The following is a 14,009-nucleotide window of genomic DNA, read 5'->3' as shown; positions in this document are numbered from 1 at the left end:
ATGCACGTGGAGCTCCAGATTAAGAATTTACCGAATGGTCAAGGTTTTGAAGTTAAACCATCTGGCCTCAGACCATCATCTGATGATAAATTGGCATGCTTCATGATATTTTAACCGCCGCATGCCTTGCATATCTACCTTATATACACAATTAGAACCATGTCGCCCAATAACCGACTTTTTATATTTTTATACACTTGTATGTGGTTATAAGACATAAAATATAATTCTGTTTAAGTGGGGGAAGGGGGGGGGGGTGTTGTTATAGTCCCAGTTTTGTTTTTACGGTTATGACCCTTTATGTATATATATTATATTATTTTAAAAATTATTATAAATGTAATTAAAAAAATTATATATAAAATAAATAAAATAATATATTTTGTCGGTCTACATATTTTTTCTTCCAAAATCAAAATATTGTACTCTTTTTTCTCTTTCTCTTAAATTCGCAATTTTTTTCTTTCAAAAAATAAAAAATATATCTCAAAATATTTAATTTTAGTTATTATTTTTTTTTACCATCTATAAAAAAATTATGTAAATAATCGTTAAAAATTATATTACTTAGAAGAAGAAAAAAATAAACCAATCTTATCTTTATGCATTACTCCGGGTTCTTGATTTTAATTCTTGTTTTTACAGATCCAAAAAGTAAGAAATATAATCAGCCAATATTTTTTTTTTCCTCTTTTCCCCCCTCGCTTTTAAGCGTATGTTTTTATTGTGTTTTCGACATTTCCCGAATCTTTTTTTTAAACATGACCAAATTGAAATTGTATCTTAAAGTTTTTGTTATTTTTTAAAAAAGAAAAATGTATTATACTTAGAAAAGGTCAAACATTTAATCGAGAAGAAATGTACGCTTCTCTCAGATTTAAAGTGCTTAGAGTCCCATTCAGAATCTGGCGTCCATGTGAGACGTTCTGTCCAGTCCCAGGATAGATTTTTTGATAGCGAAGGGGGGGGGGTACAAAATTATTTTTAAAAATTTTGACTTTATGAATTTAATTATTGCGACTCAAAATTTAGGGGTGGGAAGGCATGGATACGTACTGTCCCAGATATATCTATTTTAGGACGCATCAATGGGACCTTTAGGATGTGTTTTGTCCTAAAAAATAAAGACCAGAGTGGCCAGCGTTTGACATTCTAAAAAATACTTTATAAATCCTTCAAAATGTATATTACTTGCTTTAGAGCTAAAAATGATTTTGGAACATGTCATTTCTTAATAAGGATATTATGTTTATTCATACTGTTTTCAAAAAGTTTTTAAAGACCCTCTAAAAAAAATTAGAACAAACGAATTTAAATTTTTTTTCTATAATGATACAATTATTATTATGGTTAAATAAGTTTAAATTTAAAAGGTACAAAAATCTCAATAATTCAAATTTTTTTACTGATAGATGTTTCCCGATTTAATCTCATCATTATACTTAATAAGTTTCTTATTTGTTTTAAACACTTATACGATTACTCTATAAATCTCATCTTTAGCTAACTCCAACACGATAACTTAGTTTTCTTCCTAAAAAAAATCGCTTCAATCTCTAAGAAAAAGTTTAAATCATTTTTTAGGCTAAGAATTTGGCAGCTCAGCTGTATTAGAGTTGGTCAAAATTTTAGGTGATTTAACAACAGATTTAATAAGAATCCAACATAAATTGGTGCAAGATTTACTCTCAAAAGTTCTATGTCTCTAGTAACATAGGCTAACTGTTTGTTATCTGACGTCGTATTAGTTGGGTTGGGTTTAAAAAAAACTATTTATAAAAAGGATCATAGAACTGAAAGCCTTTGGGGGTCAGAATTGCAAAAAAATATTTTTTTTTACTACTGATTTAAATGTTTGAGATCTCAAAGAATATTTTTTTAATTATGCACATACAATACTAACTATATATAATAAATATTTTAATATAAAATTTATAATAAAGGTATTATATGCAAATTAATACTGAGGAAAATATGGGAACCTAGAGAAGACAATCGAGGTCTAATCTTTGAATGGATTCCTAAAAGCATGGTTGACACAAGAGTAATATATATATTTTTTGATATAATCAAAATTATAATCAACTGAAATCGTAAGGGTTTATTAGAGTCATAGTTAAAATATCTATCCAATCAAGTTGGAAAAAAATTTTTTCTATTTTGATAGTCTAATAGCTCCCTTATTCCTTATAGTATTTATGATCGATTTTACTATTTGAAAAGAAAGAATATAATTAATTCAATTCGAAAATAAGTTTTTTGTATTATTTATTTAATTTATAATACTATTATCAGTTTTTCTTCCTTAGGCTACATCACGGGTGGCTCAAACAAAAACAAATCGCATTGAAACCTTTATAACTCTAAAACATGCCATTCCTTTCATTAAAAATGAAATTTCGTATTTTATTAAAAAAATATTATGAAAAAGTTAATATCTTCAATTCTTTTTTAGAAAATTTGATCAAACATATTTTTTTTAAATAAGCTAGATGGGTTTCCCATTATGATCAACTATATTCGGATGGGACCCACTCAAAAATTTGTTATCAAACTAATTTTATTAATAAATCTCCTTTATTAACACCACTAAATGTTCAAAACGGTAATTTTGTAAATTAAAAATGTTATCAAAAGAAAATCAATCTTGAACTGGTAAAAAAAAAAATTATTCCACGAGGAGAATGATTTGGAATGCGGTTTGATTGATGAATTCCCTTAGAAAAGGTGGAACGTGCTTAAGTGACTTCAAAATATGGGATCCAAATTCCAAACACAAGCCCCCCCCCCTGATCTAGGTCTACATTATCAAGTGTGGAATGAATTAAAGACGTTAAGTTTATAATAAAATAGACTACAACCTTTTGGATCTTCAGAGAAACTTGTGAAGTAAGGCACAAATTAAGTTGGTTCTCATCAGTGGAAGATGATAGTGTTAGATTGTATTCAAATAAAGATCTCAAAGTATTTTTATGTTTTGCATTATAATTTGCTAGCATCCAGCGTAATGATGTAACCAAAATTTTTGAGTTAGGTCCAATGTTTATTTTTTACATTTGTTCTTTTTTCGAACTTTGAATATAAAAAAATTAATTTCTTTGTATTTCCATAACTTTATTTTTTAATAACCAAATATTTTTAGATGCAAAAAAATCACCAATAAATTTTTTTTATTATATCTAGGTATCTTTTTTATTAAAAATTAATCGTGACTTTATTTCTAAGGAATGAAATTCCATAAATAAAAAATGTTTAAATATAGTGAAAAACATAAATTGTACAGGGTAAAAAAATGATATAAATTTTATTTAAAAAAAATTGAGAATATTAAGTTGTATATATTCTTTAAAATAAATACGAAATTTCATTGAAGAACAAGTGATGCGTTTTAGAATTATAAATTTTACAAAACATGACGTGTTTTTTTGATCCACCCGATATACACTTAGAAATAACACAAATCTAATAGAGGAAATTATCGTAAATCCGATTTTAGGAATTTTTTATCCTACTATGAGCTTTGCAGGAACTTGTATATAATTTGGACTAAATATTAGATGTCAAACAACTAAATTTCTTTTATCTTTTATATAATACGGCAATTGATTCCGTATCGTAATTAATAGATAACGATGTAAAAGCGAGTAAAATAAAAATATAAAAAGATTTAAAATGTTACTATGTAATAATGATAAATATATAAACATGTTACATATGTGCGAATTCGAAAAGTTTGATTAACAAAAACATGGGAATCATATAAGAGAACCATATGCAAAGACTTTACGATTATTCTGGCTTTTCTAGGATGATTATTTAAATTTGTTTAGTATAATCTTCCAGATTATTATCTAACAAGAAATTATTCTAATTTTGTAAGGATAGATTAGTGCCTTTTACATTTTACATTTTATATTATCATATTTATATTTTTTAAAATTCTTGTCAAAAAATTAAATTAAGAATTATACGATAAATAAATATGGCATCAAAATCATTTCGACTAGCCCAAGTGATATCTATAAAATTGTCAAAAGTCACAATCATTATCGATGCCATGTATCCCCTCCTGCTTCTGACATGCTTAAATTAGTATATAATACATTTTTAAAAAAATTATGATTTCGTTTGAGGCCATGAACTTATACACAGACTGATTTAATTCATTTTTACCTCATGTAAAATGCTTGACAAATTAAAGAAAGAAAGAAAGAAAGAAAGAAAGAAAGAAAGAAAGAAAGAAAGAAAGAAAGAAAGAAAGAAAGAAAGAAAGAAAGAAAGAAAGAAAGAAAGAAAGAAAGAAAGAAAGAAAGAAAGAAAGAAAGAAAGAAAGAAAGAAAGAAAGAAAGAAAGAAAGAAAGAAAGAAAGAAAGAAAGAAAGAAAGAAAGAAAGAAAGAAAGAAAGAAAGAAAGAAAGAAAGAAAGAAAGAAAGAAAGAAAGAAAGAAAGAAAGAAAGAAAGAAAGAAAGAAAGAAAGAAAGAAAGAAAGAAAGAAAGAAAGAAAGAAAGAAAGAAAGAAAGAAAGAAAGAAAGAAAGAAAGAAAGAAAGAGAGAAAGAAAGAAAGTCTTGTTATGAAGTTAATAAAATCTGTGTATATTAATAATAATAATTTCGAAATGTGAAATGGTCAAAGGCCTACAACTGCAATAAATGAGCCTAAAGCCCTCCAATAAAATTTATTGGTAGAAAGGTCAGACATAAATGTCCCCTTTACTTTGGAAAAAATCAGTCTAAGTAATATACTATAAGTCTATTGAGCAGAGGTGTAATCGTAAAGAGGGAAAATATATTTATCCTTCCCCTTGATATTTTATTTAAAATGGTATTTCATAGCATATTAATATTAATCTTTATCATGAAATAAACATAACATATTTTATAAATAAAATTTGCAATTTTTAATTTAATTGTGCATTTTTAATTATAAAACAACCTTTCCCAATAACGAGTGGTTAATTTTTTATATATATCATAATAAAATTTAAGCGATCGGCATTTGAATTTTTATATAACTTTTTAAATAGCTATTTTATATAATATAGTGTATGTATATTATATGCTATGCATCAATATATAAACTCCTTAAAAAATGTATAAACAATCAAAAAAAAAAATATCCTCTTATTGTGGCACTAAAATTCTATTTCTGACCCTTTTATTTTAGAGTAACTAGTGCCCTCTCCTCAAATTTTAGGACTACAACACTGGTAATGAGACCATTAATCTACGCGTATTAGAGGCGTCACGATGCAATCTCAGGGGGTTCAAATAGTTTTTTTCAAAATTCCCTTCTTTATTTTAGTCAACATTACTTTCTTTTTTTAGCTAACATATCCAAATTTACCTTATTTTTTATCAACTTTAGCTATTTAGCTAACATTATCCAAAATTATATTTGGTATTTAAAAATTTCAGTGGGCTCGAGCCCCTGCGTTCCCCCGCCTCCAGTGACGCTACTGACGTGTACATAATACTTTTATAAATAAACTTTATTATAAGTTGAATAATATTTTTTAAAAATTGAAGTTGACTTTTAGAGATATATTTAAAAGTAAAAATTTTAAATTAAATAAACGTTATTTTTTACAAGAGGTGGTTAGAAGAAGCGGCCCATCTTGCAGTGAACAGAGTTGAACAATGTTATAAAGGACATGACAGCGAAGGGGAAAGAACACCTCAAGGTAATTTCAATCAAATGTACTAAAAATTTATGGTTTTGAAAATAGAGTTCAAAGTTTTGGGATGCGGTCAAAATATAGCTTACACGCCAAGTTTAGGCGGGTGGGAAGATATTATAGTTATGTGGTTCAAGGAAGGCGATGGCTTCAGATACGGAGGGCCTCAAAATGGCCTACCAATAAAGCATTATACCCAAGTAATACACATGTCAGCGTCTATGTATTATTCTTTCAACTTTAGATAATTTTTTAAGCGCATTTTTTCAAATTTAAAAAATCTGCTTTTACCGGAAATATATTCCAGCATGTTTAGAAAACCTCTGTTCTTTAGGGAAAACTGGGCAAATGATTCAAGGGTTAGGGTCAAAATTGTGGGTAATTCATAGGATAGGTATTCTAAACATTTTAATTTTTTTTAAAAATGGGTTAAAAAAAATTACACATTGACGCTAACATAAAAGAATATAATTTTTTTTTAAAACATATTATAATGTCTTAGTTAGTTTGGAGCTCGACAAACTACGTAGGCTGTGCAATGGCTATATGTCCTAACGATCCTTATAATCGAACTTATCACTGGGTCTGCAACTATTGCCCAAAGTAAAAAAAAATTAAATATTTTACCAAATAATAATGTAGTGAAGAGGTAATATTAAAGGTGAAATGGATTTTCCGTACATAGCCGGACACAAGCAAAGTTGCAAACTATGTCTTGGGAGAAGAAGATGCACGCGGGGTGACGAATTTACCGGGAAATTATTTGAGAAATGCGGTATATATTTTAGATGATATAGAATATATTTTTCACTAATTAATCTTTAATATAGACTCAATGTGCCAAAATATATGGGGGTCTTGCAAGAATCTTTACGAAAAATACGGTTGCGCTGTCAACACGTCGTTGGCTTTAACAATAGGACAAGGTTGTCCGCGACAATGCAATCTGAGATGCAGAGATGCGTAAGTCATAATCATTTATTTTTAAATAAAATGATAAAATTTCAATTTTTATATACCGTTTTCAGATACAATTATTTAAAAGAACAAATGGATGCAAAAAGATTCCGGAAAATACCCTATTTTATAGGTAATAGGATATAGTGATATTTGTTTTAATCGAACAAAGAACAATCGCAAATATAGTTTTATTCGTTAACTTCCAATCTTTATAAATATGCATGGCTATATTTACATATATATATATAATATTTAATATAGTGTTAGTTCTTGTATATACATGTTATTATATATATAATTATTGGTAAATTCAATATTCGCTCTTATTGCATTAAATAATAAATTTATAATAGTTATGTCGAGCGGCGTACTAGATACTAGTTAAATAATTTATACATAAAAAGTTAGTTTTAATACTTTTGAAAAATATCAAAATAATTAGGTGTCAAATAAAACATATGATACAGAATTATTATAGTGTATTATAATATATTTAAAGATTTTGTAAAATTTGTATTATTCATTTGAGCATTTTTTTTATAAATAGTTAAACAACGCATGCTAGTGGAAAAAAATCCTGTAATTATATATATTTTCGGAGTGTCATATAAATGAATTCATGGGGGGAAGAGGAGCTCTGGTACCTGGAACCATTAAATCGAACTTATTAGAATTCTTTTTTCCAAATCTCGCCTGATTCGAAATGTCATTTTTGAATTTTTGAGGAGACGCAAATGTGGAAATGGAATCCGTTACGCTACCGTAAGGATTACGAGATTCTTTAGAAAGCGTATTTTGAATTGGCTTAGGATGACGTTTACTCTTCTTAGAGTGGGTGGTTTGATCCCGGTTTAAAACCATATTTTCTCTGTTGTAATGAGACGTTGTATAGTGACTAACTAATGAGGATTGTATGTCGCTATCGTTATTGAGATCCTGTTGAAACTACGTTTTTTTAAAAAAAATTGAATTACATATGAGTATTAAAGTATTGCTATTAATTATTAAATAATAACGCTTTATATTTCTAATAAAATGTGACAAAATAAAAGGTTTTTTATAGTATTAAAGTATTGCTATTAATTATTAAATAATAACGCTTTTTATATTTCTAATAAAATGTGACAAAATAAAAGGTTTTTTATGCCCCGTTAAACCTATATTACATTATTTGTTCAATCCATAACCAACAATTATGTCTAAAAACCAAAAATAATATTTAAATATATATCAAACCTCGTATTGATTTTTCTGTAGAGTGTAGGATTGAATGTCCAATGGTTTTTCATTAATAGACATCGCGGAACTCAAAGTATTGTAATCTATTCCGTAACCATAATTATCGACACCTTGTTTCCTTGAAGGGTTATCATTTCTTGAAAAAGTTCCTAATTTAGAATTCTCAGATACCTTTTTACCAAAATTTTGACTGTAAATTGGTTTTTGCAGAGTAGATCTCTGAGTATCGCTATTGTCATATTCTATCGGGTATATTACTCCTTCTATGTTGTGCAATTCGTTTACATTATAATCTGAATAACTATTTTTTTATATAAAAAACATAAATGAGAATTGGAATCTTTTAATTACTAAACAATAATATAAAAAAAAGATTTAACGTTTGGTAAAATATTAATTTACTTATGTGATTTATCATTCAGAGATTTTTTCCCTCGTTTACTGCCATTGATATTTCGACGCGATCTATTGGACGATACTGTGTTGCCTTGAATCCTATTGATTTGACTCCTTATCTGATAGTCACTATTATCATTTATATCGGCAGGCTTTCCTAGATATGATTCTTGACCATGTCGGGGGTCAATATGGTCCGATGTCAAATTTAGGATCGAATTTACTCCTAGTCCCAATCCATTATGGTCGTTAACAACTTTTTCTAAAACAAAATATTTTTTTAAAAAATAAAAATAATTAATTTCGTATTAGGTTGTATTCATAGTGGGATCTGGTCTGATACGATTTAACAGTTGATCGATTTTTAAAATATGTTTATGTGATTAATTTTTCTTTTAATTAATATCAATTTTATCTTATGCATGATAATAATCCAAAAAATTGATTAATTATTATTTTTTTTAAATTGATCTCATTTAAAGACTTTTAAAATCGCCCGGCTATTAAATCGTGTAAGATTATGAATCCAGCCTCGTCTGAGGGTCGTTAAACAAAAATCTTTATGGTCGCTATCCAGCTCTTAGTTTATTATTTTGAAAAATGAGGGAATTACTTTGAAATTCTATATCTTTGCTTTTACAACACAAATAGGATACTAATAACACAATGACTATGGATGAACAGAGAGCGATGATGATCAAAAACCAGGACTTGTTGTAGAAAATTGATTTATTCTTTATTTCTCTTATCATTTCTTTTCAAAAAAATATATTTAAAATATGTATAATATGCTTAAAGAATTTGATTGGGTTAGTAAAAAAATGTATATAAAGCTGGAGAAACATTTAAAATTATGACAAATAAATTTATCTTAGATTAAAAAGAAATAATTTTAATTATTTACGTGGAGTAATATTCATCCAATGAGTCGATCGGGAATAATTACTGACTCCATGGGAATTGAAACTGATCATCCTGAACGAATAATTTCTTCCAATCGCTAAACTCTGGATAGGTATTTGAAAATAGGTAGTATCGTTTTCGTGAATTGTAAACTGAAAAATATAGCAAAAAAATTTATTTAACATATTAAAGTTTTTTTATTAGATATTATATCGGATTGGGTTTAGGCGCCATTTTCTAAAAAATATTACCCTCAGAATCTAAATCGAGAGCGACGTTCTGCCAGATATTCAAAAATATTAATGTTAGTTAAAAAATTATAGGTAATTCTATTCAGAATAGTAGTCAAGCAACCATATTTTTTTTTGATTTTTAAAACTATAAAAATGTTGGCATAATGTATGCCTAAAAACAAATTATTTGTTGTTATTTTATTTGATTTATAAATTAGGAATAACAAAATTATTAGATTCGAATATGATGAATAAGGAAAATATTTACTCGGTGGAATAATTTTGGGTCTATTATAATTCAAAATTATTCATATAATTCATATATAAAATTATTTGTAAATATTCCAAATTATAAGTAAATATTTGAAATTTATTCATAAATATTCAAATTAAAAATATTGAGGGGGTAAAGGCCTAGTGGTTCAAATAGTTTTTTTAGTAATAAAATTATATTACCATATTTTGCCATGTAGTTATATTATCATCCGTTTGTGTAAAAGCTTCCACATAATATCCTTCTATAGGTATGTCATATTCCAAGTTTGATAAGGACCATGTCAGAGTTAAATGTTTTTCGCCTGAATTATGGTACAAGTCGACTTTCAATGGAGTTTGTGGGGAATCTAAAATATAGTTTCGAATTTTATGGCGTTTATAATTTTTTTATAATCATTTGTTAAAAATGGATAAAATTCCTGTTCAGGGTAGAAATAAGTTATGATATAAATAGAATGCTTAGAATATGAAAACATTTTTTTTATAGAAATTTACATAGGGACAAAAAAAAATTATTAAAATATCATATCAGAAAATCAATTAAGAGAATATAATAATATACTTTGCTGTGGACCAATATAAATCTTGGTGTAACCGAATATGCCTAAACCTACACTATTTTCAGCCGCTATACCAAAATTGAACTCGGCATACGGTATCAATCCGTTAATAACAACAGAACGTGGCTTATGTATATCAATAATTTTTTCTACTTTAAAATCTAATATTTAAAAAATATATAATTATTAAAAATATTTTCATTAATTGTTTTTTTTACTGTTAGATATATATTCGATTTTGTATCGCAGAATTTTTCCATTGGGTGCCTTCGGAGGATCCCATAATAATCTAACACTACTCATGGTAATATCTTTAAGTCTGATATTTGAGGGCTGACTAGACTCTAAAATAAAATTTATGTTTATTCATTTGTACCAACAAAAGTAATATTTTTTTTACTAACTAGTTTCAGAAGTAGTGATCCTAATACCGGGATATGAATAAGCGCCAACTCCATTCAAATTTTGATAAGAGATATCAATAAAATATGTAGTAAATGGTTTTAGATTCGTGATCGTTATCGATTTGGTTTCATGAAATTGTTCAACACCCAAACAAGTCGAACAGTAAACGTCTAAATACTGATATACGTCTTTTTCGGCTTCACGGAACCTTAACTGTTAATATATATTATTTTTCAAAGCATTAACATGTTAAGTATTCAGATAATGCGGTTTTCGCGGAAAAAGAGGCAAGGGCATGCTCAGAAATCTGATTTGAGCATGCGCCTTAAATATCGCTCTTGTTTTTAAGCACGACTACACTTGATGACCCCCCCCCCGCGATGCTAATGGAGATTAGGTTTTTAAAAATAATTTGATTTTGGTGTTTTATCATAAAAAAAATTTTTTAAACTAACTTTTAACGAATAGATTGTAAGCCAATAGGATCCATTCAAATTGTCATAATATGGCTCAAGTACTAATAATGTTGAATTTTTTGTGATTACTTTAGGAACGGGAGGCATGGATGATGGTGCTAACATATATTTTTTAAAAAAAGGAATGTCATTTTTGTAAATTCATTCAAAAAAAAATTGCTAACTTTCGCCTAAAAACATTAAAATCGGGTTGGATATATTCGAGTAACCGATATTATTATATGCCACAGCGTGAAATGAGTAAACACCAGTACCATACTCTTGAATCAGGTTACGGATTACGTATTCATTTTTAGGATTCTCTTGTACGTTAATATTTTTGAACGCTTTCAATCCCTCCTTATATTTGTGTTCCATCGTAATTAAATCAACATCGGTCAAATATGTGTGGTCGGTTATTTTGGCAAAAAGAATAGAGTAATAAATAAATTTTGAGTTCCAAGTGCTGGCAGGTATAGGCTTAAAAAAACGTTAAACATAAAATGGACATCATGAAAAGGGAATAAAATATTGCGCTTTATCTCAGAGTTTGAAAAAAAAAAATTCAAGAATTGAGATTTAATAAGATTTTACTTAAAAATAATATTAAATTTTCAAAAAATACTTTTTTTCACACTGCTTAATTCTACACAAAGACAAAATCAAACTTCCCAATTTTCCCTTATAAAAATTTGCTTTAAAATATCTTGATAAAGAAGAAATAATCGATATTATTATTATTACTAAAATTTCAGGTCAGTTAAAATGTATAAATAAATACCTTCCAGTTTATTTTCACGTTTTGTTTTTCTATAATCTTAATATCTAATATCGTGGCAGATCGAGATGGAGCTAAATCTGGCGATCTGTAAGTTAAGATGAAATCATCATTATTTTTGCCATTTTTCAACCATATTTCATTTATATCATTCGCGGCTTTCATTTTAAACAGGTAGGTACTGGAAGGATCCAAACTAAAAAAAATATATATATGGTTTATTTATTTTGTGGGTATTTCAATAAAGAACTTTTTTATTAAATGATAGAATTCTTTGGCAGATATAATAAGATTATTCGCGTCGCTCCACTCGATATTTTTTGGACGATTGAATTCGTAATCTCTCCCCATTTTCTGATAAGTTAAAAAATAATATCTAGTCGGAAATGGAGTATTTTGATATGGATCCTTCCAAGTGACCGTAACCATCCTAGCATCACTTTTGTAAGAAATGACTTTAAACGTACAATTTTCTTCTCCTATTGCTAAAATATATATTAAAAATTACAATTCTTTTACTCCCCAAAATAAAAACAAAAAAAAGGTAAAATAACAATCATATTAGGAATTATTTTTAAGTTGTAAGGTATCACGAGCATAAGAAAAAATTCAAACAAATTTAAAAGAAATCATATCGATTTTCAGGAGAAAAATAAAATTAATACTCTCATCTCACGAAAAGAAACAGTCATAAAAGGAATTATATATTATTACTATTTTGATTAATTCAGAATAATCATCCCTAAATCTTATTATTACTGAAACGGTTAAATTATGAGACTCACTGCAATGAGATAAAATACCACCAAGACAGTCCATTCATTCATATTAATACTATCAATAAAATCAGCTGATGACATCCCATTTTAGTTTTCCCCATAGAAATAATTTATATTAAAACTTTTCATAAACAAAAAAAATGGCATGTAACCAGCTGATTTGTATTCAACAACCTTTTAAAAATTTTAATCATTACTTAAGTTTATGATTATTTATTGTCATTTTTGCATTACAGTTTTTTATTATTTAATTTATAATTTTTTTTATATAGATTTGCTTCCCTTTACAATTAAAAACTTTACAGTATTTTTTTGATATTGTATGTTTAAATTTATTTAACTATATAAATAATAAATTATTATTTGATGAGGGTGCTATATTCTAGTAAACACGTCTCAATTTTAGTATAATAATTATTTATTTCATTATAATGTTTTATATGTTAGCGCCATCGTCAATATGATTTTTCCGTCAATGTGTTATTTTCATTAAAACTTTAAATCATTTTTTGAGCACGTTTTTTAAATTTCAAAAATTCGATTTTACAGGAAATGTACAGCATGATTAGATATCTACCCCTACAAATTTCAGACAATTTTGCCATCAACATTTGAACTTAATATAATTTATATTTGTATTTTCAGTATATTTTTATATATATGTATTATATATAATTCAAAAATTATCGGCAATTGTCTGAAAATTCATATAGTAGGTGGTTTAAAAATGCTGTGTAACACATTTCAGGTAAGATTTGATTTTTAAAATTTGAGAAACGCGCTCAAAAATTGATTTGAAATTCGAAAAAAAGGCAATGTCGCCAACATACATATGTCGTAGATATCGCTAATTCTCGGTATGTACATCTTTAAAACATATATCATTTATAAACGTGCGTTTTTTTTAAAAAATTTTAAGCATGAATTGTATTCCAGGATGTGTATAGTACCTATCCTATAAATTTCAGATGAATTTTAATTCAAATCAATTTTAGATTGTGCATGATAATTAAAGATAATCGAAAATTTCATGATTAAAATTAAATTATAGGGTAATTATACTATAAACATTTTGGAATAAAATGTAATTCCTGCCAAATTTAAATGCAAAGCTATAAATGATATAAATTTTGAAAAATTGACTTTAAAAAACTGGGCCAATGAAGCAGTTTTAAATTTGCTGAAACTCCATGACATACACAGTAAAACCAGGCTAATTTTGGCACCGTTAGGACTAAGATTTTCGCTCAATTTATCAACAATTTTGTAATACATAATAGTTAATAAAAATTTGATTGAGACTTAAAACCTCAATTAAGGAAGTTACCCAAATTATCAAGAGCCCAAAT

General features: G+C 27.1%; 2 protein-coding genes across 4 annotated transcripts in view; one reads left to right on the top strand and one right to left on the bottom strand.

Annotated features, from left to right (window-relative positions):
* The first annotated feature begins 577 nt into the window (after positions 1-577).
* LOC135922975 (cysteine-rich venom protein VAR8-like) lies at positions 578-6,842 on the top strand. Its single transcript, XM_065457541.1, has 9 exons — positions 578-654; positions 1,944-2,044; positions 3,964-4,092; positions 5,592-5,682; positions 5,728-5,876; positions 6,179-6,279; positions 6,324-6,451; positions 6,507-6,639; positions 6,705-6,842. Exons 1-9 carry the CDS (start codon positions 603-605, stop codon positions 6,778-6,780), a joined length of 960 nt encoding a protein of 319 aa, XP_065313613.1. The 5' UTR covers positions 578-602; the 3' UTR covers positions 6,781-6,842.
* The window catches only part of LOC135922974 (protein sidekick-like), a 25,994-nt gene continuing 18,816 nt past the window's right edge, over positions 6,832-14,009 (bottom strand). Inside the window, exons 24-36 of one of the 3 annotated variants that reach the window (XM_065457538.1) lie at positions 12,132-12,366; positions 11,885-12,077; positions 11,289-11,583; positions 11,104-11,222; positions 10,648-10,861; positions 10,462-10,587; positions 10,246-10,404; positions 9,864-10,030; positions 9,176-9,326; positions 8,885-9,025; positions 8,278-8,533; positions 7,873-8,176; positions 6,832-7,581 (exon numbers count right to left, since the gene is read on the bottom strand). In XM_065457538.1, coding sequence (XP_065313610.1) covers positions 7,240-7,581; positions 7,873-8,176; positions 8,278-8,533; positions 8,885-9,025; positions 9,176-9,326; positions 9,864-10,030; positions 10,246-10,404; positions 10,462-10,587; positions 10,648-10,861; positions 11,104-11,222; positions 11,289-11,583; positions 11,885-12,077; positions 12,132-12,366 — 2,702 coding nt within the window. In that variant the 3' untranslated portion in view covers positions 6,832-7,239. The remainder of the gene's footprint in view (positions 7,582-7,872; positions 8,177-8,277; positions 8,534-8,884; positions 9,026-9,175; positions 9,327-9,863; positions 10,031-10,245; positions 10,405-10,461; positions 10,588-10,647; positions 10,862-11,103; positions 11,223-11,288; positions 11,584-11,884; positions 12,078-12,131; positions 12,367-14,009) is intronic. The other 2 variants (XM_065457539.1, XM_065457540.1) reach the window with 2 other exon arrangements.

The sequence above is a fragment of the Gordionus sp. m RMFG-2023 genome, chromosome 1 (assembly GCF_954871325.1).
Source record: "Gordionus sp. m RMFG-2023 chromosome 1, tfGorSpeb1-WG-v2, whole genome shotgun sequence".
Lineage (NCBI taxonomy): Eukaryota > Metazoa > Nematomorpha > Gordioida > Chordodea > Parachordodidae > Gordionus > Gordionus sp. m RMFG-2023.
This window is presented reverse-complemented; position numbering and strand designations above follow the sequence as displayed.